The following is a 22,641-nucleotide window of genomic DNA, read 5'->3' as shown; positions in this document are numbered from 1 at the left end:
GCGTTCCTTATTGTTATGGCCAATTCTCGCGTGCCCTGCGCGCTCCCCTGTGGTGTGACATCATTCACATGATCACCCTACGTGTGTGTGTGACGCAAATTAGTGGCCACAAATGCACCCATGTGTGGTGGGAAACCTGGACCATCGGTGGCCACGTGGCACGTGCTTGCGTTGCGTCACGCATCAACGGCATACGCTTAATCATATCTTCGATTTCTTCATTTCGCATTTTCACAGCCACCGCCGTTGTCGTCGTCGTCGTCGTCGTGTGTGGTATTGTTTAGAGTTTTTCTCAAGACACACCCACCCACAGCAGGGAGGTGCCAAAAGAATCCACGCGCCCAGTGACGTTGTTGTGTGTTGCGATATTAAACCCCCGCTCCATTGCACCGTTCGAGACGTTTTTTTTTGTTTAATGCAAGCGCCAGTGTGGGCAGGTTTTAATCGGGTGGCCAGTTTTCGGGATGCGCCCGTCGAATGAGGTGCTGCTACTGGTGCGCGGACGAGCTGACCGCGAGACGTGCGTACATTCGAGTCCTTGGTGAGTGGTGTTAAAGTGCACGAACAGAGCCGACGACAGAAGGACAGTTGAGTCGAGTTTAAGAGGTGCCAGCAAGTGTGAGATAGCGAGTCCTTCGATCAAGTAGGCGGTGGTGCTGGAAAATCAGGATCACCATGGCGACGCTGCTGAGAAACGTTACCAACAGCATCTGCCATGCGTTCAATGCTTTGCAGCAGAACCGGGATGGATTCGTCAGCAAGTCCAAGCTGAAGGTGAGTTCGTGGTGCCCTGATGTGCATTTAGGGGTCTCTAATACGCGTCCTCGAAGTGTCCTAAAATAGATTAAATGAAAAAAAAAACAATCGATTTAGTATCCATGCGGTTTCTTCCCCATTGGATGGTGATCTATTTACTTAATCTATAAAGCTATCTAAAACCTATCTATTCAATTAGCTTTTCATAAGTCTAGCAGGTAGACGAGTTTGATATGTGTTGAAAAACAATTCCCTTTGTAACCTCTAGAACTACTAGAGCAATCGTTAATTCACCTCTCAATCGTTCAAAGCGCCCTAAAATATGAAATCCCCTTTAAAGCACTCTACTTCTCACAATAAGCTAGTAAATTTCCGCATGTTCGTTTATGGATATTGCACCACTCAAGCCAAACCCGGCCGCCTACCCCCACACGGATCGGGTGGCTTTATTTGTTTAAAGTGCCTAGTTTATTGTACCGCTGGTCCCTTCCGGTTTCTACGCTCTACCTGCCGAAAACGGGTTCTTTTCCTAAAACGACCCACACACGAGGAAGCAGTTAAAAATTTGCGCCACAACTCGAAATACCGGAGCATCGACTTCTCGCGCTAGTTTTGGGGACGACATCACACTTCCTCGTGATAATTACGCGTTTCAGAGTCAGCTACCGGGTGTTTAAGCCTTCGATTACTCGCCCCTAAAAGAAACAAAAAAAAAACCGTCAGTTATTTCACAACCCCAAAACGAAGCCGGTTCTCGATCGTACGCTCGATTTAACAGCATGTATTTAACCCCTGCTCCCACACTTACCCGACTCTCGGATAGGTGCTGACGGCGAACATCGCGACGCTGCTGGATCTGTACGGTGTGGAGCGCGGATTGGATCACTTCCGTTCGACGGCGACCCTTAACTTCGAGCACTTCCGGTACTATCTGGCGCAGGAAGTGTTCGCCGGCGTGTCGAACGATCTGCCCCTGGCGGCGTTACGGAATTACGAAACCAAAATCGATGAGGTAACCACAGCTTAAACCACAAAAACCGGGGGGAATTTTGATCAAGGGAAGGTGGTCCTTAATATTTTTCCCCGTTTTCATGGATGGGTGTAGGTTTGCTGGTTGGTGTGCCGGATGCATTTCCCGGGAAACGATGGTTACTATACGGAGGAAGCCGTGTATCGGTTGTTCCGGATTTTCTGTCTCGTCGCTGACCTATCGGTGGATGCGTCCGATCCGGATCTTTGTGCCGTGAAAATTCACCCGCTGGAGGCGCTCATCATCATCAAGCACCTGTTGAATGCGCTCGGGTTGAATTACGACGGTGATGGTCACTTCGATTATCTGCGCACGTCGGACGAATCGCTCGAGTTTGGTGAGCTGCTGCAGATGTTGCGCTTCCAGAATGCGGACAAGGTAAACGGGGACTACCGGGAGTCGATCTGTGAAGCGATCGGGGACATGTACCAGACGCTGATCGAGGACGTGATCAAGAAGGGTACGCTCTTCCGGCGTGGGTACGTGTTGCCGACGTTCCGGGAGTATTTCTTCGTGTTGCGGCCTTGCGAGCTGGCGTATTATAAGCATCCGACCGATCGGGAAGTGTGTGGCACGATCGCACTTGATTCACGGTTCCTTGTGAAACCCGTGGGTAGTCCTGGTTCGGGACGTCCTGAGAAAATGCAACGGTTTACGCTAGTTTCCGGCGATCGGACGTACGAGCTGGGAACGTTGGATCACAAGACGCGTCTGCAGTGGATCGCAGCGCTTCAGCTGGCCATCACGTACTCTACCGGACGGGAGGGTTTCCAGCGGGACACGGTCAACCGGCGAAGGAAAGCCCGAGAAGCCGAGCAGCGACGTCGGCATGAAGAGGAGGCTCAGCGCAGCCAACATCTACGCCGGTTGGAGGAGACACACGTGCAGCTTGAGCGTGAGAAGCAAGCGCGATTGGCGGCGGAATCCCAAGCTCGTCAGTATGAAGCCGTTGCTCGGGAGGATTCACGGCGTGTTGCTGAACTCGAGGATGTAAAGCTTTGCCTTGAGAAGATGCTCGAGGATGAGATCCAAGCGAAGCGAGATGAAGAGATCGTCCGAGCTTTGCAGGCGCGTGTCCTTGCGGAGGAATGGGAAAAGCGTGAGGAGCTCGAGCAGTTGCAGGCGGAGCAGAAGAGCCTGCTTGAGCAGGAACGTCAGAAGCGCGTGGAGTTTGAGCAGCGCCAGCAGCATAACGATCAGAAGCTACTCGAGGCTGAAACGCGGCTACGTCAGCTCGAAAACGAACGTACACGGCTGGACCGCGAGTTGAAGTTGGCCCGGCAGAAGATCCAGCTGTCGGAGGACAACAAGGGCATCGTGGAGGCAAAGCTGCAGGTGCGTAGCAGTAACTTTTCAGTAATTCTCCACGGTTCGTTCTTGTGTTCACATTCGATTTCCGATGTTTTTTTTTCAGGCGATGTCTCCCACCTTCCGGGCTGGAGCGGGAGAGTTCATGATACGCCGGACGCAATCCTTCGTGGCCGCTGATCGTCCTGTGCTTGTGGCCGGCACCAACAGATCATCCCATCGGTTCAGCTAGGCCACTATCCGTGAGGGGTTAAACGATTAACCTAGCTTTGTTTTTTTTTACGTACCCGCGTGCTTATCTATCCATAGATACCACATTCTAGCCATGTAAGCAACTAACCATTCCACACAGCGATAAGTGGATTAAGATGTAATAAAAGCAAAAAGTGCGTTAACTTAAAATGTCGAACCTGCTATCCTTTTTGTCGGTTACGCCGTGTTCTGCACCATCGAGTAGATGCCGGAAGATTTCGCTCGAACACCCAGCAACCGCTCGTTACGGATGGCGTTACTTAGGTTACCCTCGATGCAGGTGACCGGTCGGTTAAGTCTCATCGCCCCTCTGGTACGGAACCGCACCGATTTCGGGGCACCCTCCGGTACCACGACCTGCTCGTCGATGCGCACAAGCCGTTCGATCTTCATCGACGTCGGCCGTTTAGCGAGCAGATCCTCGTTCGTCTCGACCGGTCCGCCACTGTTCATGTTGACCGTGACGAGGTAGTCCTTGAGGTGCGCCTTCAGGTGCTCGTTCTGCTCGATCAGCTGCTGTTTCTCCTCGCGCAGGCACGCCACATCGATGCGCGCCTTATTGAACCGCATCCAGAAGCCCTCGAACAGGTCGGCCGTATCGAAGACCTCGCGCTTGAATGACTCCATCGTGGTGCCATCACCGTTGCTCGGGACAAGCGCACGATCGAGTGCCGGCAGTGGTTGCAGTTCGCTTGAACCCGGGCGCCGCACGAACGGCAGTAGGTCCTCCGATTCGGTTTCGTACTTTTTGCAGAAGCTCGCTATCTGGTAGATCGATTTTACTTTCTTCAGCATACCCTGCAGGTGCTTGATCGCGGCGTTGCTGTACACGGCAAGCGTTTTCAGCTGCTCCTGGTCGAGCCGCGTACCGAGTTCCATGTCCTGTTTGAGGTTTTGCACGCGCAGTGCCAGCTCCGCTTTGCTCTTCTGCATCTGCTTCATGTTGAACTCGTGCTCTTCTCGCAACGTGGCCAGTTTCAGCCGCAGATCCGCGATCTGATCGCTCAGCCTGGCGACTTCGGCGTAGTGATCCTGAATGTTCTTGGTGTCGCTTGAGTCCTGATCACGTAGCGTGTTGTACTCGTTGCGGTATTCCTCCGTGTTGCGTAGGTAAAGGTTCAACACGCGTTGGAACTCTTTCCACAACCGCTCCATCTCACGTTCGCGCTCTTTCGTGATCATCTCCAGCTTCAGTATCATCTGCAAAATGTCCGGAGAGGAAACGCAAATTAACTACAATCACTCTAGTGGCCAGCTCAACGCTATGCATCGGACGGGTCAAGGTTATTCATGCAAATTAATCTGTCCATCCGTCCACCCATCAAACGGAGTAGGTGACTCCATTGTCATTGTTTGCTTTTGACGGTGCGCAATTGGGGCCATCAAAAGGGTCTTTTTTTGAGCGGTGTATAAAACCGACCCGGGATTGGTGGTACTGAGGCAGTCACGAACCGATCGATCTCGTTAGTCTAGTGGAATCGTATAAAAAAGGTATCCACTTCATAGCCCACACGACGGTGCCGAGGGAGTCATGTTCTAACCGATGGACCACCGGATGAGGTGTGCTGGCCGGGAGGTGGTGACGATTGCGGGCGTTTGGTGTGTGATCGTTTTCCTGGTGCTTCTGTTGGACGTGCCTCAACCGGTCGTGGGGTTACGATGCCGGACGGGCGAAGGACCGAGCAGCGAGGACGTGAAACGGATCGTCCAGACGTGCCTGAATAAGATAACGAACGCGGGCTCGGAGAACCGGAGTAGCGATGAGTACGCGGACTATGACTCATCGGAATCGGATGGTGCGAGTGATGAGAAAAGTGGGAAGCAAAACGATACCGGTAGGCGACACGGGCCTAACAAGCACTTGCTAGACCGGCGACAGGATGGAAACGATTGGGGAAATGGGAACCGAATGAACTGGCCGAGCGAGAGCGGTAGGCGATATCCAATGGATCGGAGGGATCGATGGAACGGTGATGATCGAGGAGGTCGATCGAGGATGGGTGAACGCGACCGAGACAGAGATCGAACCGATGAGGATCAGTACATGATGCGGGAATACGGGAGACATTACAGCAACAGGCGCAAGCGGCAGTATTACGGTGGTCCTGGTGGTCCCGGAGGTTCTGGTGGGGAATACGGTCGCAATCAATCACCTTCAGGAAACGGAGAGTTTGGGACGAGTTCCGGGAACGGGTCACGGAGTGGGAACTCGTCGTCTTCGATCGAGCGCGACCGGGCCTGTCTGATGCAGTGTTTCTTCGAGGAATTGAAAGCCACGAACGCGGACGGTCTGCCCGAGAAGCACAAGGTACTGCACGTCATTACGAAGGATATCCGCGAGCATCAGCTGCGCGAGTTTTACATCGATTCGATACAGGAGTGTTTCCATATGATAGGAATGGATAACCGGCTGAAGGACAAGTGCGACTATTCGATGCGATTCGTGACGTGCCTGAGTGATCGCTTCCAGTCGAACTGTGACGATTGGGATAGTATCACAAGCGCTATGTTTTAGGTTTTCTCTTATCATAAGTAGATCGAGCACGTGTTTTCTCCGTTGGGCACTCACAGCACAGCATTAGCCCGTACTCTCCGTTAGGTAAAGTAAAGAGTGGCAATTTGAGCAAATTGAGCTCTTACCGAGTTCTTCAGTTCGTCTTTCTTGAGCATGTGCTCTTCCTCATTGCGGATGCGATCCGTGCGGGCCTTTTCAGCTAGTCCGTAGAACACGCACTCAAGGTCCTTCTGCAGTTCGAACTTTTTCGATTTGTACAGCTCCATTTCACGCTGATAGTTTTCAATGATCTCTCGCTTGTCCAGCTCGTACAGCTCCATGAGAAAATTTACCCGGTCGTTGTGGATTCCTGAAAGAAAATGAGCGTTAGAATGCGATCGTTGATCGAAAGGCCTTGCGATGGAAATAATTACGGATAATCTTCTCGACGCGTTCCATGTGCGCGTGTAACATGGTCGAGTAAAGGTCCTCGGATTCGTCTAAATCACACAGCAATCGCTTGATAACGGCGTTCTTGTTCTCGATGCACTCGGTGCATGTCTTCTCGACCGCTTCTACCTCCTCTTTTAGCTCCTTGCACTTGATGTTGCGCAAAACCGAGCGCCATTCTTGGTTGATTTTTGCCAAATTGAGTCGAGCGAATGCATCCTCCTTTTTGAGTTTGTTCTGAGGATAAAGAGCGACATATGTAGAGCATGTAGTATTGAAGAAGTGGATCGAAATGTGTGAAAAATACCTTCATGAACGTTGCTATTAACTGCTGCTTGCGACGTCGGGCTTCCTCTTCCATGTCCGCACGATGTTGCAAATACCGGGCCCGTTCCTCCTCGGACATTTTGGCCAGCTTGTTCTTATTGCCTCCTTTTTTCTTGCCCATTTTCGTGCAGTTCTTTGATTGTAATTCTTACAAAATAAACTAATAATTGTTAAAATGTTCTTCAAAAGGAGACCTCACAAAATTGCGTTTCGACCCTGGCGCGGGCTGGAAGCAAAGTAGCCTGTTTATTTGACAACAACGAATGCTTCAGGCGGGTTCCTTAGCAACCGGGTAAAGCACGCATCGTTGCGCATTCGACGGCTCGCTCGCCAGGTATGTCAAGCTTCGAATCCATCCTGGGAAAATCCCCGAAAAAGGGCAAAACAGAAGATGTAGATTTCGTGTTTCAGAAGCGGCGCATCGATGAAGCGTTTCAGGAGCTTTTGCTGGATTTGAATGCATTCGCTCAGGTGGAAGTGTACCTTAACGAGCTGGGAAAGAAAGGAGAAGAACATTGGCATAAGTTAATGGAGGCATCGCAGAATCCCAACGATTACGCAGGCTTTCGGGAACTTTTATGGGAATTGCGCAAAAAGGTTACAGCTGCGAAGGGTGGACCTAGCAAACGTCTTCAGCACACAATCCAGCAGGTACAGGAGGCCAGCAAAATGTCCCTTCTACGTCCCCCAAGTCCACCGGTACAGATCAAGAACCGAGAGGAGCAGGAAACGTTTCGCTGGTCTCGTGTAATCGCTTTGCAAGAAAGTAAATTAGAATCGTTGGAACGTAAGACAGAGGAGTATGAGGAGAAGATCGCCGCTCGGAAAGATCAACGAAAGGAGCTACGTTTGCGTAGTGATCGTGAAAAGGAAGCCCAACTGAACGCTTCGCATACCGCTATGGTGGAGATAAAGCTGGAAGGTGAAGTAGAGATCAAACGACTGCGGGAACAGGTCGACAGTATGCCACACTTTGAAGTTACACCTGAGTACCGGAACCATCTCGATCAGCACCAGCAGAAGCGGAAACGCATCGCCAAGTTGGAGCTGCAACTTCAGCTGTGGATCAAGAAGTACGATAAGTTCATCGGTGAACCGATGGCGTCCCTAGAGGAGCTGGAAGAGAAGATGGCAGGGCTGGCAGAGTGGCGTGCGACCGTTCTCAATCCGGTAGAAGACCGGATGTTCGAGTTGCAGGAGAAGATCGATGTGCTGGAAGCGATCGAGCTGGAGGAAATGATCGAACAGATGCGAAAGGTTCACGCCGTGCGGGTTTTGCAGCGAGCCTGGAAGCGTACGCTTGAGGCAAAGCGAGCTAAAAAGAAATCGAAAAAAGGAAAGAAGAAATAAGCTTTTGCACTCTAAATTATAAAAGAGACGCGTTTAAGGACGAGTTGTATAAGGTATTGCTAATACGCATGACCGCTTGCTATGGTTACGTGTGAGGTTCCTTTTTAGCTTGGTAGTAAGCGATTTCGTTCAAGACTGTGAACTCTCTAGACTGTACCTTGAAGTCAAATAAATTGCTGTTAAAATCGCATTGAATAACGTATACAAATGGGCGATAGTTTTGAGGCAGTTTGTGCCGACGATTCGGAGGAGGATGTGGCTGCCGTCAGGGCTATGGTGGAAAAGATCACGTCGGAAATAATGGCACACGGCGAGGAGGAGTACGATTCGTACGATCCGGAGAGCTTGCAGAAGGTGGAATTCCACATACAGATCAACCGGGTTGGGACGATTCTGGGCGAGATGACTCAAACGCTCGAAGTGTTGTTCTGCTTGCCAGTGATATGTCAGAATGAAACCTTGCTGGATGCTTGCTTCGAGGAGGACGATAAAAACGTGATAAAGTTTCTCAGCCAGTACATCGCGTCTCACGCAGCTGCCACGGTAACGAAGGATGAAATCGATGTAAGGCTCCTGCAGGAAGATTATTTGAAAGTCTTAGTCTACAATTATTGTACTATTATAGGTGGAGCAGTTAAAAATTCCCTCTGGACAGCTGATTGAACTAGCAATGCTGTTATCGAAGAAGGAACTACACACGGCCACGACGGGACATGTTAAACAGGTAAGTTCAGACAATGTTAAAGGTTTAAAACGCCTCTGAGCCTACAGCTACCGGGCTAAATGGATTATAGCTACCGGGCGTATATCGACGCTTTCTGTCGAATATACGCGAGTTTCGCAAATTTACGATCAACAAGATGAAGCTAACCGCTCAGAAGGATCTGGCAAAGGAGAAAATCCTACATCGGTTGTGGACGCGCAATGAACGTAACAAAAAAGAGATTCGCAAGATCGAGGACATCCTTGTGATGAAGAAAGAAAAGCTGGAAGAATCCGTACAGGAGAAGTACGCCGTTATCGAGCGGTACCGTAAGGAGCTGGAGGAGTTAGGGGAGAATAGCCGCGAAAGGATCAGCAAATTTATGTAAGCGCCACTTTAAGCCGAATCAGAACGATGGCATCACGTGTGGATTTTTCTTCCCCAGGGATGATTCGGATCGGCAGATGTTTCACTACTTCGAACGAAGCGACCAGCGGTATGAGAATCTGCTCGAGGAAGCTGCCAGCACGATGAAGAGCTACCAGCAGCAGCTAAACGAGGACTTAACGGTGGAGAAAGCGAACCGCCTAAAGAAGCTGAAGCTCACACATCAGCTGCAATCGTGGCTGCACAAGTACGATAAGGACGCTGGCGAGAGAACCCACGAATTGAAGGTGCTGGTAGCGAAGCTGAACACCCGCCAGCAGGAGTACAACCTTTGGAAGAGCACCATTTTCGATCCACAGGAGAAGAAGTAAGCGTGCTGAAGTGTTGGCAAAAATGCGCTTGTTTGTACAATATTTGACTGATATGATTGGAATCGCCCTTTTCCGTAGGTACTTTGATGCGATGGAGGAAAAACGGCAGATTGAGATTCGGGAGCAGGAGGAACGGATCGAGGCGTTCATGATGAACCGCGCGGCAAAGGCACTTCAAAGAGCGTGGCGTTCGGTGGCGGAACGGAAACGCAAGATGCGTGGAAAAGGCCGCGGTCGAAAGGGCAAGGGCAAACGGAAGTAATAAGGGGACGATTTCCTAAGCAATTTTAGTACCGAGTGTTACTGCAAGAGTGTGTGTGTTATGTGAAAATGCACTACGGAGATTGATATTTGTAACGATGCTTACAATCGTAACTAATCCTACGCAACTGGATGTATTTCAAGCGTTTCTATGTTCCGTCGAACGGTGCTATCACAGGGCGGCCTTGGGTGTAGTTTATCTCCGAAACATCTTCAAGCTGTCCTCGCACTTGAAGACACAGAGCCGCAAAAAGCTCAATCCCAGCAGGAGTGATTGGCCGAGAAACTCCCGTTCGGTGCTGTCGTTTTCTTCATAGATGATCCGCAACCCCGACGGTATGCTCAGCCGGGACTGTACCGATTCCAGCTCGTCCTCATTCGGACCGATCTGTCGCTCCATTAGCGATCGGATGACGTCCTGCGACGAGACACGCTCATTCCCGACAAAGATACCGAACAGCCGAGCGGAAAGATATTGCTTCAGAAAGAAAACGTTGCTATCGGTGGAGTCGCTCGTGGATTGAGCCGGACCGGAGGGTCTGTCGGCCAGCATTAGCATCAACATGCCGATCAACTGTGATCGTTGCATGTTGATGTTAGTCTGGACGGCTGAACCCATAGCGGACGCTTGTGCGACGGGAGGGTTTTCCACCACGTACACGTCAGCCTCCGGAATGAGCCGGCTGATTTGACTCACGCACCGAATCAGCTCGCTGAGGTGCAGCTTGCGATCGCTAATGTTGTAGCTGTTCCAGCCGGCCAGCGTGGTCGGTCGTTCCTTCTCAAGCTTAAAGTACGCCCACGTGACATAGTCCAGGCCAACGTACAGCGACACACAGCTGCCGATTTTCGGTATCATTTGGGCAGTGAGCAGGGGCGTCGTGAATTTAACATCTTTTTTGATGGCTTTGGTGGCGGTGACCGTGTCTTCTTTAGGACCGTGAACGATCGAATCGTAAAATTTGCGCAACACCGTCACACCGAAGCCGTCCAGTTCGAGCACTTGCTCGAGCGAAAGAAACGAACCAAACTTTTTGCGCCATCCTTCGATCTTTTTCAGCCGGTACTTTGAGATGTTGTATCTACAAGAGTGGGTCATTTGAAAAATAGTCCTCGGAAAAAGCAAAAAAAGATTACCGACTCTTACTTGTACAGCTCCTCGACGTCCTGTTCGTTTAAGGTGTTGAGAATCTTCTTCGTTTCTTCGTCGGAGTAAGCGCAGGGAAATCCGAGCCTGGTCGAGCTGTCCACATTGATGGATCGTGTGTGTACGAAGTATCCGAACCGGCCGAACAGCTGCCGGCGTACCAGTTGGCCGATCATGGTTGTAATGCAGAAGGCAGTGTGTTTTCTCGCACCTGCAAATCACAAAAAAGAGCTAATTAGTAACTAGGAACTCTGAGGTATATGCATTATGCTGCAATCCGAAGGCATACTCTTGCTATGTTGAAGTGGATGATGCCAATAAGATTTTTGGTATAGTAAATATCATATTGCCGCACACCTCTGCTTCACATTGATATGCAGCCCAACAAATGATTGTTATTCATCGAAATAATCGCATTTAAAGGTATATTAACATTGTAACATCGGTAAAAAGACGACAAAAAGTGCAGATAAAAATAAAACCTACCATGACAATCCCGAGCACAAGCACGTACTGACATCCGAAATGTCAAACAGCAAAGTGTCGGCATCATCGGTCGGTATAATGCAGAATGTAAACAATGTAAAAATTGTATGTTACATTTTACAATAAACGAAATTATTCGCGTAAGATAACAATTTGTGTAATATAAAGATGGTAAATGATACCCTTGGAAAATCACAACAATAACTAATAAATCCAATATTTTATATGGTGGAGAAAAAACAAATTGAACAGTTTTTGCTTCAAATGCATTGGACAAGAGATTAAATATTGATTTTCTTGCATGAAAGTTCAATCGAAAGCTCGATATACCATCGTATCGGAAAGCTTCTTGATTCCAAATGTTTACGTTAAGCATAAAAAGCAGAAGAATCAAAAGTGTTACAGCACAACAAAAAGGCAGAGTTTTTGTTTTGATTCACACTTTAGTCTTTGGTTGAAGCAAAACAAAAATTCTGAACCAGCACCGTGTTCTTGCAACCGTAGCTTCTTTTTGCGAACACAAAAGCCGCACTTGTTTGACTTATCTCAGGAATTTAAGAACCATCTTTCCACGCTCCAGCCATGTGACTTTGCGTCATCGAAACTGATCCCCGACGCCGGTCAGATTTTCCGTCGAAAGGATGAATGGATGGTGGGTGGCTGGGATTGTCCACCCACACGCATGGGAATGGGGGTTTTCCGGAGACATTGCGAAGGTCGCGTAGGATGAGCTTCTCGGACCGTCGGAACTAACATTTGTGCGGTAGACCCATGTGGTGTTTCTCACCACACTCCATCCGTCCTCGGAGTCCAGCAGCCCGGTTGGAAGGATGTAGTTTCCGCCGCGGTCACCGCCATAATATGCCAGACCGGTCAGAAAAGTGATCCTTTTTTTCCCCACCTTCGGAGAGTAGCTTTACGTGTTTCGCAGGATTCGTAGCTTTTGCGTTTGAGATCACCTCTTCTTTTTTTTTGTTTTTCGTTAGCCCCTTTTCGGCTTCCTTTTGGGAAGGGTAAAAATAGTTCCGGTCGACTTTTATCCCACGATGATACGCATCTCCCTGTGACCTGAGGGGGTTTATTTCATTTTTTCCCCGTTGCCTCGTATATTTGTTTGTTATTTTCACTTTCAGCACACATCAAAGATGAAAGAAAATACCGGCACGAAAATAAAAGGGGCGTAGAGAAACGGGGAACACTAAAAACCCAACAATTTGCATCGGACCTGATCCGGTGGTTACGAGTGGTGGTAAAAATAGGAAAATTTCACCCACGTGCTGTGGACTCTATGAGGAGTCCTTTTTAGAACAGCAGCAGCAGACGCGATTTGCTCACAGTTTTTGTACACCTTACGAAAGTGCTCGCATACTTGCCGAATAAACGAACGTTCCTCACATTTTGGTCCGTTGTTTGATGCATTTTTATCCACACAAAAAGTACACCACTTTATCGTCTTCGAGTCTACTTTGAGTCGAAGACAGGCATTTATCATACTAGCTGGCTCTTTTTTTTCCGGCAAGTTTTTGCCCACCACCGAAAGATTCTTCCCCCAAAAAAAACGCATCTCCCGTAGGTGTTTGCAAGCAGCTATTTGCTGCGGTTAACTTCACCACCGTGATGATAAAGCCATTTTCCATTCCCTGAGTCTGTCTGTTGTCCTTTTTATTGCGGACATTCGGACATACACTCTTTCTCCCCTGAAACACCTGACCGGAGGCTCCCGTTGGGGGGTTTGTACCGGCTTTGCCTTGTTTTGGCGCGCTGATTTTCAGCCATTATAAACGGATTACCGGGCGGGCGCTTTTCCAATTCATCCACCTGGTCGGGTCGAACCAGGATGGGCCTTTTTCCCATCGCAAACGATGTCCTCCCCCAGGGTGTGTGTGTGTGTGTGTGTGTGTGAGCGATTGTGCAACGGATGCTGCCCGCTTTTCCGGCTCCTGTGTTGATAGTTCCACACGCTCACGTAAGCCTCGATTGCCGCTCGATGCTCATTATCACCGACGCGTGTGATTACCGAGTCGTGTTTGTAACGCAACACAAGCCGGATCATAACACGTGGCTCCTCGTTGCAATCCGGCAACCCGACACAGTCTTAATCCCTCTCTCTCTCTCCTCCACAGTGAGCCGTTACAATTGGGCAGCTGTTGTGGGTCTAGGAAAAGGCATTTTACCAAGGTGCACACACACAACGCATCATTATTCAACCCACAAACGCCCGTTTTTGCAAACGAAGCTTTATCCTTGGGTGCATACGATAGCATCCTGATTTTAGCCAGCTTTTTGCCCGTCCAAGGACACGTAGTGCCACCACACGAACCGTATTTTTCCCCATCGGCGTCGGCATTGGCATCGGGGGGAGGTTTACGCAAGCCTTCCTAGCCAGGAAAAGCCTTACCCGGGATAACGTATCGGCAGGTGATTTATCTCCCCCGTCACGTCACGTGCACGTGCAGTGTTCTCGTTCATCAAACCCCGTACGCCCGTCGCACCGGGTTTTTGGGGTTGCATCGGGATGCGGTGACGATCGCGACTCGAAGCCAATTTATTTCCCTGCTCAAGGTACCCAAGGTGGGGGTGGCGCGTCGTTACACAACCATCCCTGTCGGGGTGTCGGGAGGATGGGACATGGGTGTTACGGGAAAATTTAGCATCGATTGCATTCGACGGAACCCGGAAGGGATGGCCGTGGTGAAGTACCGCTCGATAATGCGCTAAACGCGCGTGTCCTGGAAGCGTCCCTGTTTTCCGGTAGACAACACGACGGTGCATCGCTTTTAATGGGTAGAGTAGGTGGACTGAGACTGAAATTGGCGGAATCGGTACTTCTCACGGAGGATCGCTTTCTATTGTGGTTGAGAGATTTTATCCACGATTGAGTTGTTGCTGAATGAGTCCTGTTTTGGTAGGGGATTTGAATAAAATTTTAGTTGAATTTATGGGAATGCTTTTAGCTATATCTGCGGAGTCTGAGTTTTGTTGGTTTTTGATAGATTTTGTACCAGAATGTTTTCTACTGTCAACTTCAATTACTATTGCAAAAATAGGTTGAAAAGAATCGTAACTCTCAGAATTCTTACTCGTTAATGCAATGAAAAGAACGCTCCAACCCTTTGTTTTTAACAAGTTCGAATTCGAATATTTTGCATCCCCCCGGTTGTAATCGTTGCACATTTAACAACCATCAACGGGCGCTCGCCGTTCATTCGGTGACGAAAACTTCACCTCCGCAATCCGCCGATCGGCGTCGTAATTGAATAATGACCAGAAGGCTCCTTCCCGGTACGCCATCAAACCATCTCTGTTCTCTCCCCACCCCACCGGTGAAGAGATTCAGATTTAATATCGATTATGGCGGGGATTTGGAAGTGGATAATAACTCCCGCTCCCGAACAAAACAGGGAAACACAGCAAACAAACCACCTTAAGAACAACTTGCTAAAGACGACGATCGGGCGCACACAGCAATTTGAGATGATTTGGATTGTTTTCTCCCACGTTCTTTTCCTCGGTTCATTTCCCGTTTACGTCGGCCCCACCGGTATTGTGTAATTACATATAATTTGACGATGGCCATTTAATTTAACGTTAGTCACATTTCTCTCCACCTTTTGCACAGGGTGCCCAGAGTGGTGGTGGATTTTGTTTTTCTCGATTATTTAACGTTTTTTTCCGCTTCATTTCCTTCCACTCCCAGCAGGACTCCTTGGAGGATGGATTCGAAGGCGGATAAAAAAAAAAACAAAATATCCACTCGATAAAACAATAATCGTCGCCCAGAATGAACGCAGGGAGTTTGGCTGTGGTCTCTGTTAAACGACGTGATGGGTGTGACTGTTTTGATTTCATTTTTAAGCGCCAACATCATCTTTTGCCGTCTCTAATACGCGACCATTTTCAACGGGGCCGATTTGGGAACGATTTTCGGAACGTAATCGAAGCGCGCGTGAGGAGGATTGGATGCCTTTCTTGGGCGAAAACAACCTCGCATGCTAATGCTGCTGCTGCCAAGGGCACTTTTTTGTTTTCTAACGGGCGCTTTTAATGCTATCGTCGCTCCGGTTCGGTTCGATGGGGGTTCGACCTAAAGACCACATCCGTTCCGTTGCGAAATGATACATTAACGGGCGTTAATTTGGACCCCCCCTGTCTAGACGGGGCTCGATCAGTTTCGGTAGCACGAAGCGCATTTTTGATGTTTTTTGGTGGCTGTTTGATGCTGTGTTAAATCAATCCCAAAAACGGAGCTAATATTCAATTCGCAGAACCACGGAAGCAGGCAACGATTTCTGAACATTCCAATGCAAATCAGAGAGCAAAAAAAAAGTGAACGAAAAATGAAAAAAGGATCGAGTTAAGGAAGAGAGAAACCACGATCCCAGAACATCCTGTGATTCTGAAACAAAATGGATAAGAAATGGCTCATCGATCGAAAGGATACAGAATCCTGGCAAAACCATTTCACCTTGAGCTATTTCCCAAGGATCACAAGCCTAGCCACCTAAAGTAAACTCTCGCCAGTCTGTTCTCACAGCTTCACAGCAAGCACCAAGAACCTGCTACACTTGGGTTAATTGCTTCAGTGTGCGGTGTTCATTTTTGTTTACGACGACCCATATCCGCCAGGACCAGGGACCTTACGCCACCGGCCAGACATCAGAAGCACAACGGAAGCCTCGTTACCGACGGCCGAAAACACATCGACATTAAAACCGTTTATTAGCGCCCTTACCCTGACAGAGAGAGAGAGAGAAGGCTGCGGACAAATGTCATCGTAAAAGTGAAAACGAAACAAAGCTGAAGCCCCCGCCGGCACTGGAACCGGACCGGGCTCATGATTAACTTAACGCGAATAAACGGATTATGATTTTATGCTCGCGTCGTCCACCACACCACGGGCAGCGGCGGGACATTCGGCTCATTCCGTTGATGATAATTGCAAATATTCTCTACCGAGCTGAGAAGGGCGAGCTTCCGGCCAGCCGTGGGGCTTCAGTTTGACCGGCTTTGAAGAAAACGAAGCAAATACAAGCGGGTCACAAAAACGAGACAGCTACGGCAAGACGGATTGAAGATGGCCATATCCGCCGTGAGGATCTGTCTAACGCGCCGTCAGAGTGTGTTTCCTCGCGCGGAATGACACCATCGTAAAACCATCGCCACCATGGCAGCTCGATCCTGACAGGACGCGCCTGGCGCATTTTCCCGCTGGATAGGACGCGAGCTGGGGAGGGCGGGAATAAAATAAAATAACATCCCCGTTATGAATGGCGGCCATTAGCTGTTATTATTATTATTATTATGCCCCAGTCATCACCGCCGGTCGTTCGATTCGGTAACGGCCGCGCGAATGTCGAAGTGTTTCGGGCCCATAAAACGAAGACAGTGTGTCATCTTTTCCAAGTGCGCCAAGTTGCGGCAAGAACCAGCGTCCAGGCTGAAGCGCTTGTGAAAAACTCCTTTTTCCAGAGTCCGCCTGCAGGTCACAATCCTTTTTTTCCTGCTGTGAGAGCCGCGAAACGAATTTGACTGGTGGACATCGTAAAATTTTTAGCTGATTTTCGCTGCTTTGTAGCACAAAGCAGCTGAAGCTCGTTACGACTCGTTCCGTAATGGGCCCTTGGGTGCCAAAAACGCGACTTGTTTGCCACATGGCACGAGTTGGTGCGAGCTTTTCCGGCGCGAGTAAGCGAAGATGCTATGGGAGTAGGGATACGGGACTTTTCTGTGGCTATCCTCGAGAATCTACAATGTAGTGTCCTTATGCTATGGTGGAAAATTGAGGCTTAATGTTGAAGCGACTAAAAATAGAATGTCCTTGCTGTTAGCAGTCGAATACGATCAATTCTTTAATTGGATTTTTTACCGCTTTCCATACCAAGTAGAAAAGAAATGGATTAAGCTGACTTTCACACCACAGGAAGCTTTTTTTGAAGTCATTCACGGCACAGCTTTTCCCGCTTCTATAATGTTTGTTCTAAAACACCATCAACTCGATCGTCCGTATTTCGCGCGGCAAATTCCCCATCGTGCTTTAAAAAATAATGCACTTCATCTAGCAGAACACCAAGGCCCTACCGTAAACGTTCCGGGGGTCTTAAAACAACATAAAAAAACTCAACTCAATCTGCCCGCGGTCCCTTTCGATGTGGTTTCGGGGTGGTTCATCATTTCCCGGACGCAATCATACACGAACGTGGGCTAGAGACTGGGAACGCGAAACGCCCGGAGCCGTGGAACGCTTCCGAGAGGCCGTTTAAACTTTTCCCATCAAATTACACAGTTCGGTAGCGACATGGCCGGGATTGCCGTTTTTGTGGCCTGGGCTTTCGTGTTAAAAGGATACACTTCCGGGCCGGGTATGTAACAAGGCTCTCGAAGGTTTCCGTGACTGATTTCTTTTTGTTTCGTTCATAATGATAGTTGGGTCTTCTTCGACACATCAACAGTGGATTCCGAGGAGCTGAGCTTTTGGTTGTGCTTTTGTTTTCCCTGATATTCCATAGCGCCAAACCGCGCCAGGCTCTTTCAAGACAATTCCCAATGATGAGCACACCTTTCAGAAGGGCTCGTTACGTCGAAGAAGTATGCCATGCTCCAACATCGTTTATCCTGACAATTCATGGCAGAAACGATCGCAGTAGGCGAAATTTCGTCGCCACGTGAATAAAACTATACTACGCGACTGACCCAACGACTCCACCGAGGCGCGAAGTTTTTGTGATGAAGAGCCATAATTTCTTCCCTCAATTGCGGTCGCGCCTTTCAACCGAGCCGCTGCCCATAAACCTTCGTTTGCATCACTTTGGGAGATGAAGAATTAGCCCGATTTTGGCCTCGACACGTGGTGGTGGTGGTGCTTGATTCAATTACCTTACACGCTCCAAGGATGATATGGCCCCAATTCGGTCTTCCCCAGGACAGTGTGTGTGTGTGTGCGCGCGCGTGGCAGAGCGCCATCGGGATCGAGAATTTATGGCAATTCTTTCGGGCCATAAACTCCACCGAGAAGTACATTCGGCACGTGGCTGTCAGACACCGGACTGCCGACGGGAGCTCCCAAAAAAAAAAAAAAACCTGCCAGCAGCTGGATCCGCGGTGGCGCCTCGATGCTTCGCGCGGAATAGTTTATGCCCGGTGAACTTTTGTACCAGTGCGTGCGAAAAGATGCTTAAAAGGACACCTCTACCTGGCAGCGTGGCTGCTGAGGCTGTCGAAAATTTACGACCCAAGCCCGCCTGTGCCTGTGCCTGTGACACTGACGTCTTCGCCGCTGCCGTAAAGTGGTGGCCTCGTTCGATTTCACTCATGGCGGCCGGTTCGATCCAACAATATTTTGGGCACCACCAAACCGTGTGATGGTGCTCGTGGTTGGGAGTTCCAAACCTACCCGGGGTGAACTTTATTTCGCAACTCGTGGCTCGTGACGGGTTTAGTATGCGCTTTCCGATACTTGGTTGTTCTTGTTTTAGCTCTCCACACGGGACAGAAAGGGCTTTGTTAGACGGGTTGATGTTTTGGTGCAGAATTTGATGGAGAACAGCACAAGGATCGGCAGTCAACCTCCGGTGCATCGCACATACACACACTAAGCGTCCCTCGGTGACTTGTAAATCCGCTTAAAAGGGTGGTAAATTTTTATTCCACGTAATATTAGTTGTGGGAAGGTGTTTGGATCGTTCTTTTTTTAGCGACCGTCGCCTGGGGAACCGTATTACGCTTAAATGTCGGTAAATATCCGGTGGCGTAGCGTGGCCAGATTTTGGAGCTGCTTAAGACGCACTAGCCGGTGCCGGTTTGGTGGCTGAATGGTTCGAAGGACAGACCGACGACAGACATGGTGATGCCGCACCTCTAAACTTTTTCTTTTTTCGTTATTGAGGGTGGAAGCGAGGATGCATAAAAAGCTATAATAATACCTCTCGTTCGACACGCTCGTGACGGCTTAATTAATAACAACAGCAGCTCCGATGGCTCGCATAAAGCTTTTGTCGCTAGTAGGGACGATTTTTTTACTCTCACGTCACATCAGAAATAAGCAAAAGTTATTGCGGATAATAAGCTCTGCAAAATCATTCGTTTACTGGAGCTATCTGTATAGAACGAATGATCTTCCTAATCGTTCATAATTGGGGCATTATTGAATTAAACAATATACATAAAATATTCTGGCGATGATCAAAGAAAGAATGAAAATTAGCTAACGTTTATTTTCATAACCACCAGAACATTTATGGTTGAAAAATGATTCCAATGAATGGCTAACTCAGCGCACCTTTATAAAGATTAAATTATGTCTCATGGCTTGCGTCCTCACAGAGAGGAGAATTTTAATCCCTAACGTTCTCCCAACTCCCAAATACACCACACCACAGAGTGGATCGTTTCCGGATTTGGCACAAAAATGCACCACTGCACTGCCTTTCGCGAACGAGCGTTGCAGCCTTCGCTGAAGGATGACGGAATACTTTCGTCATGTATTTATTATCCAATTTAACCCCGAAGTATTTGTGTTTCGTTTTTTTTTCTTTTTCTCCAAATCGATTCCACCGGTAAGAGGATTATTGGATCAAGCACAAATGAGCATAGCTTGATCGAGCGTGTCTGCGAAGGTGAATCATCACCATAACCATCATCATAATGATGCTTAGTGGCCGAAGCCTTTATTGGGCGGGTTGCGTTTTGTTCAAAAATCAGATATTTGATCGGTAATGAAGAGTGTTTAAAAAAAAAGGACCCTAGCCAGCAACTTCAACGAGCCTATCGTTTACAGTAAGCGATTGAGCTTTTTTTTTGCTGTTGTGGGAAGCTTTTAATGACATCATTTAGACCGCAAAGAATGATGCACTTCGGCGAGGTATTGAGGGTACGAGGTCACGGCGGAATTACGGGTTGCAGTGAGAAATGATGACGAATAAATCACACGTTTTCGGAAATCCGATGATACGATTATTAGGGGGTTGAAGCATTGTAAATGATTGGCACCCAAATGCTTGTTGGATAATAGGGATATTTTTTATCGTTTGAACACATTATTACGATGATCTTTACAATTAAATACGATTTTCAGTGAGGCTTACCATAACTCATTTTATATTTGAGATAGTTAATTTTAAAGGTGTAATAAAATTTACTCATTTCAAAATTATGCAAAGACAATTTGATCTTTTTATCAAAGCCAAAAGTATATTTTGTGATACTTTACGAAGGGTTTCATGTTGCAAAAGTAACTAATTGCGTTCTCGCAGTAATTTGCTTACTTAAAGTTTCATTTAGTTGTTCGTTCGCCGTATGACGAATTGGTATTAAATACGCATACGCCCCCGGCACATGCTTGCGATAAGCCAACAACATTTACAAGCACCGAACGCTTCGCACATCTGAGTCTAATTGATTTTCTGCATTTTGCAACAACCGAACGAAACCGGAAAGAAGCCGCTTGGTCGGTCGGTCGGCTCAATATAAATTACCGCCACCGGTGCGCGCAAAGCGTTTTGTGTCATATCGCACACGCAACACAGAACGGATTAAATTCCCCCCCGAGGTCGGTTGCGTAACACGACGCACCGATCGTGGTGCACCGTAAAAATAGATCCACTCATCATTCGCACCTCGCGGCTTCCATAATTCATAATTTACGCGCTTAGAAACGCACCGCACCGGCAAAAAGGAGACGGTCCGCGTGATCGAACCGGACCGTCCCTTGCCTGACGCCCGTGGGCCACGTAATTCAACGCCACGACATTAAGTAGCCCGGATTTATGATCGGCCATTTGTTAGCCTGCCCGCACTTCAAACAGCTCGCCAGCTAACGCGCCACCGGCTCTGCGGGCGTTGGATTAAAAAGAAAACCCACCAGGCGTTGGATGGATGAAAAATAGGCAACACCGGCATGGTTTGCAAAACTGCACGTTGGCTCCTCCATTGACGTTCTCCGTCGGGACCACGGTAGCCCGGAATTTAAAGCACGATATGTGGCCACCGGTTTTGGCTGGTGTGGCCGGAAATGTCGTCTCGCCGGATCGCGAACCGGCTGCAAGTGATTTGTTTGCTGCAGAGAGCAGCCTCGGTGGTGGTGCCGTAAGTTCTGGCAGCTAGTAGCGCTAGTCCAGCTTGCCAGCCCTGGAAGTCCCAATATTTCATACGCACGTTCGCGAAAGCCAAGTGCTGTCGTTGGGCACGGTGTAATTTTACGATCTGATAACTGCAGCGATGTGTGACGGGTTTTGGGGGAGAGAGTTCGTGCATAAATTATCCTACGGAGAGCGTTTCTAAAGGATCACCGATCAATAGCAGGAAGGGTGAGCGTAGAACGTTTCCGATGCTCGTGGCCACACGTTGACGTTCGCTTTCCTTTGGGAATGACAAAAGTCCCTTTATAAAGACGTCCACAGCGGGAACGGGATCGCGTGACGGGCGAAAGCAGTTCCGCGTTTCGGGCGCGCTCCAATTAGCCATTGACCTTGCGAGGGACCCGCTTCAACGCGCTATCAGCTGATCGGAAACGCATCTCGTTTGAGCGACGTGGGCTAATTTCGCCACACGGTAGAACAAAGACCACCGACCGTCTGGCCGACCCGGCGTCCGACGATGCCTATCGGCCGTGGTGGGTCCATGGCCACGCGATGACGGTCGGTAATTAATCCTTCCATCAGCCGGACCGGCGACTTGGCGATTGCGTGACTGCGTGACGCTTTTTACACGCGTTTCGGCAGGAAATTGCGCGCACCAGCTACCGAGAAACGGAACCGGACCCGTTCCGGGAAGGGTGCGAACGCTTTTCCAGACCCCAGTAGGGTCCACGGTGCTGATTAGTTTCTTGCAGGGCGGAATTAAGATACCTTCCCGTTGGCGAGAAATTTTGGGCGAATCCACTTCGCTTCCTAGAGACCTCCGTTCGTGACCGCGGTGAAGATGTTGGGATAATTTACATAAATTTTGGGCACATTCATGGAGGCATTTGGGTAAATTTGCTTCACTTTTTTGATAATTGCTTGCAAGCGCACGATGGGTTTTGGGCGTGCCAGCGAGCCCCACGACAGCTTAATTTGTTACAGCGTCAAATTTTGGGCCCACGCCACTTTATCCACAAATGAGATCGCACTTCAGGATCAAAAAGGGAGGCTTTTCCGGGATGGGTGATGATGTTTTTTTGCCGGTTGCACTCGAGCGGTCCGCTTATCGGTGGCTTCAACCAAAGAAGAGCGTTATCACCGTCGAATTGTGAAAGCAACTATTCTAACATCGGACAATGAAGCAAATCACTGATAACTCTTCCTTTCGCGCTGATAACTAATGCATGAATCACACCAACCGGCG

At 48.9% G+C, this 22,641-nt stretch overlaps 6 protein-coding genes across 6 annotated transcripts; 4 read left to right on the top strand and 2 right to left on the bottom strand.

The window, feature by feature from the left end:
• Window positions 1–618: 618 nt before the first annotated feature.
• On the top strand, window positions 619–3,478 carry LOC128731607 (differentially expressed in FDCP 6-like). Its single transcript, XM_053824739.1, has 4 exons — window positions 619–774; window positions 1,580–1,768; window positions 1,862–3,121; window positions 3,201–3,478. Exons 1-4 carry the CDS (start codon window positions 676–678, stop codon window positions 3,324–3,326), a joined length of 1,674 nt encoding a protein of 557 aa, XP_053680714.1. The 5' UTR covers window positions 619–675; the 3' UTR covers window positions 3,327–3,478.
• Window positions 3,479–3,523: 45 nt separating this feature from the next.
• LOC128721187 (dynein regulatory complex subunit 2) lies at window positions 3,524–6,738 on the bottom strand. The gene is made up of 4 exons (XM_053814910.1): window positions 6,598–6,738; window positions 6,275–6,527; window positions 5,987–6,210; window positions 3,524–4,546 (listed from the first exon to the last, which is right to left on the bottom strand). The coding sequence occupies exons 1-4, from the start codon at window positions 6,736–6,738 to the stop codon at window positions 3,524–3,526; spliced, it is 1,641 nt and encodes a 546-aa protein (XP_053670885.1).
• Window positions 4,890–5,917, top strand: LOC128721188 (general odorant-binding protein 71). The gene has a single exon (XM_053814911.1). It carries the CDS (start codon window positions 4,890–4,892, stop codon window positions 5,859–5,861), a length of 972 nt encoding a protein of 323 aa, XP_053670886.1. The 3' UTR covers window positions 5,862–5,917.
• Window positions 6,739–6,953: 215 nt separating the features above from the next.
• Window positions 6,954–7,967, top strand: LOC128721316 (uncharacterized). The gene has a single exon (XM_053815057.1). The coding sequence runs from the start codon at window positions 6,954–6,956 to the stop codon at window positions 7,965–7,967; it is 1,014 nt and encodes a 337-aa protein (XP_053671032.1).
• Window positions 7,968–8,174: 207 nt separating this feature from the next.
• LOC128720939 (dynein regulatory complex protein 10-like) lies at window positions 8,175–9,690 on the top strand. Its single transcript, XM_053814641.1, has 5 exons — window positions 8,175–8,531; window positions 8,593–8,691; window positions 8,762–9,054; window positions 9,116–9,424; window positions 9,507–9,690. The coding sequence occupies exons 1-5, from the start codon at window positions 8,175–8,177 to the stop codon at window positions 9,688–9,690; spliced, it is 1,242 nt and encodes a 413-aa protein (XP_053670616.1).
• Window positions 9,691–9,822: 132 nt separating this feature from the next.
• Window positions 9,823–11,274, bottom strand: LOC128731400 (uncharacterized). Its single transcript, XM_053824518.1, has 3 exons — window positions 11,126–11,274; window positions 10,837–11,047; window positions 9,823–10,771 (listed from the first exon to the last, which is right to left on the bottom strand). The coding sequence occupies exons 2-3, from the start codon at window positions 11,010–11,012 to the stop codon at window positions 9,886–9,888; spliced, it is 1,062 nt and encodes a 353-aa protein (XP_053680493.1). The 5' UTR covers window positions 11,013–11,047; window positions 11,126–11,274; the 3' UTR covers window positions 9,823–9,885.
• Between the last annotated feature and the right edge of the window lie 11,367 nt (window positions 11,275–22,641).

Source organism: Anopheles nili, chromosome 2 (assembly GCF_943737925.1).
Source record: "Anopheles nili chromosome 2, idAnoNiliSN_F5_01, whole genome shotgun sequence".
Classification (NCBI taxonomy): Eukaryota; Metazoa; Arthropoda; class Insecta; order Diptera; family Culicidae; genus Anopheles; species Anopheles nili.
Note: the sequence above shows the minus strand (reverse complement) of the source record. Positions and strands in the feature narration are given on the sequence as shown.

Coding starts and splice junctions, on each gene's coding strand:
- LOC128731400 (XM_053824518.1), bottom strand. CDS start 11,012: ATGATCGGCCAACTGGTACGCCGGCAGCTGTTCGGCCGGTTCGGATAC. Junction 10,772..10,836: donor GACGTCGAGGAGCTGTACAA/GTAAGAGTCGGT, acceptor CCACTCTTGTAG/ATACAACATCTCAAAGTACC.
- LOC128721187 (XM_053814910.1), bottom strand. CDS start 6,738: ATGGGCAAGAAAAAAGGAGGCAATAAGAACAAGCTGGCCAAAATGTCC. Junction 6,528..6,597: donor TAATAGCAACGTTCATGAAG/GTATTTTTCACA, acceptor CTTTATCCTCAG/AACAAACTCAAAAAGGAGGA. Junction 4,547..5,986: donor AAGACGAACTGAAGAACTCG/GTAAGAGCTCAA, acceptor GACATTTTGCAG/ATGATACTGAAGCTGGAGAT.
- LOC128720939 (XM_053814641.1), top strand. CDS start 8,175: ATGGGCGATAGTTTTGAGGCAGTTTGTGCCGACGATTCGGAGGAGGAT. Junction 8,692..8,761: donor CGACGGGACATGTTAAACAG/GTAAGTTCAGAC, acceptor AATGGATTATAG/CTACCGGGCGTATATCGACG. Junction 9,055..9,115: donor GAAAGGATCAGCAAATTTAT/GTAAGCGCCACT, acceptor TTTCTTCCCCAG/GGATGATTCGGATCGGCAGA.
- LOC128721188 (XM_053814911.1), top strand. CDS start 4,890: ATGGACCACCGGATGAGGTGTGCTGGCCGGGAGGTGGTGACGATTGCG.
- LOC128731607 (XM_053824739.1), top strand. CDS start 676: ATGGCGACGCTGCTGAGAAACGTTACCAACAGCATCTGCCATGCGTTC. Junction 775..1,579: donor TCAGCAAGTCCAAGCTGAAG/GTGAGTTCGTGG, acceptor ACTCTCGGATAG/GTGCTGACGGCGAACATCGC. Junction 1,769..1,861: donor ACGAAACCAAAATCGATGAG/GTAACCACAGCT, acceptor GGATGGGTGTAG/GTTTGCTGGTTGGTGTGCCG.
- LOC128721316 (XM_053815057.1), top strand. CDS start 6,954: ATGTCAAGCTTCGAATCCATCCTGGGAAAATCCCCGAAAAAGGGCAAA.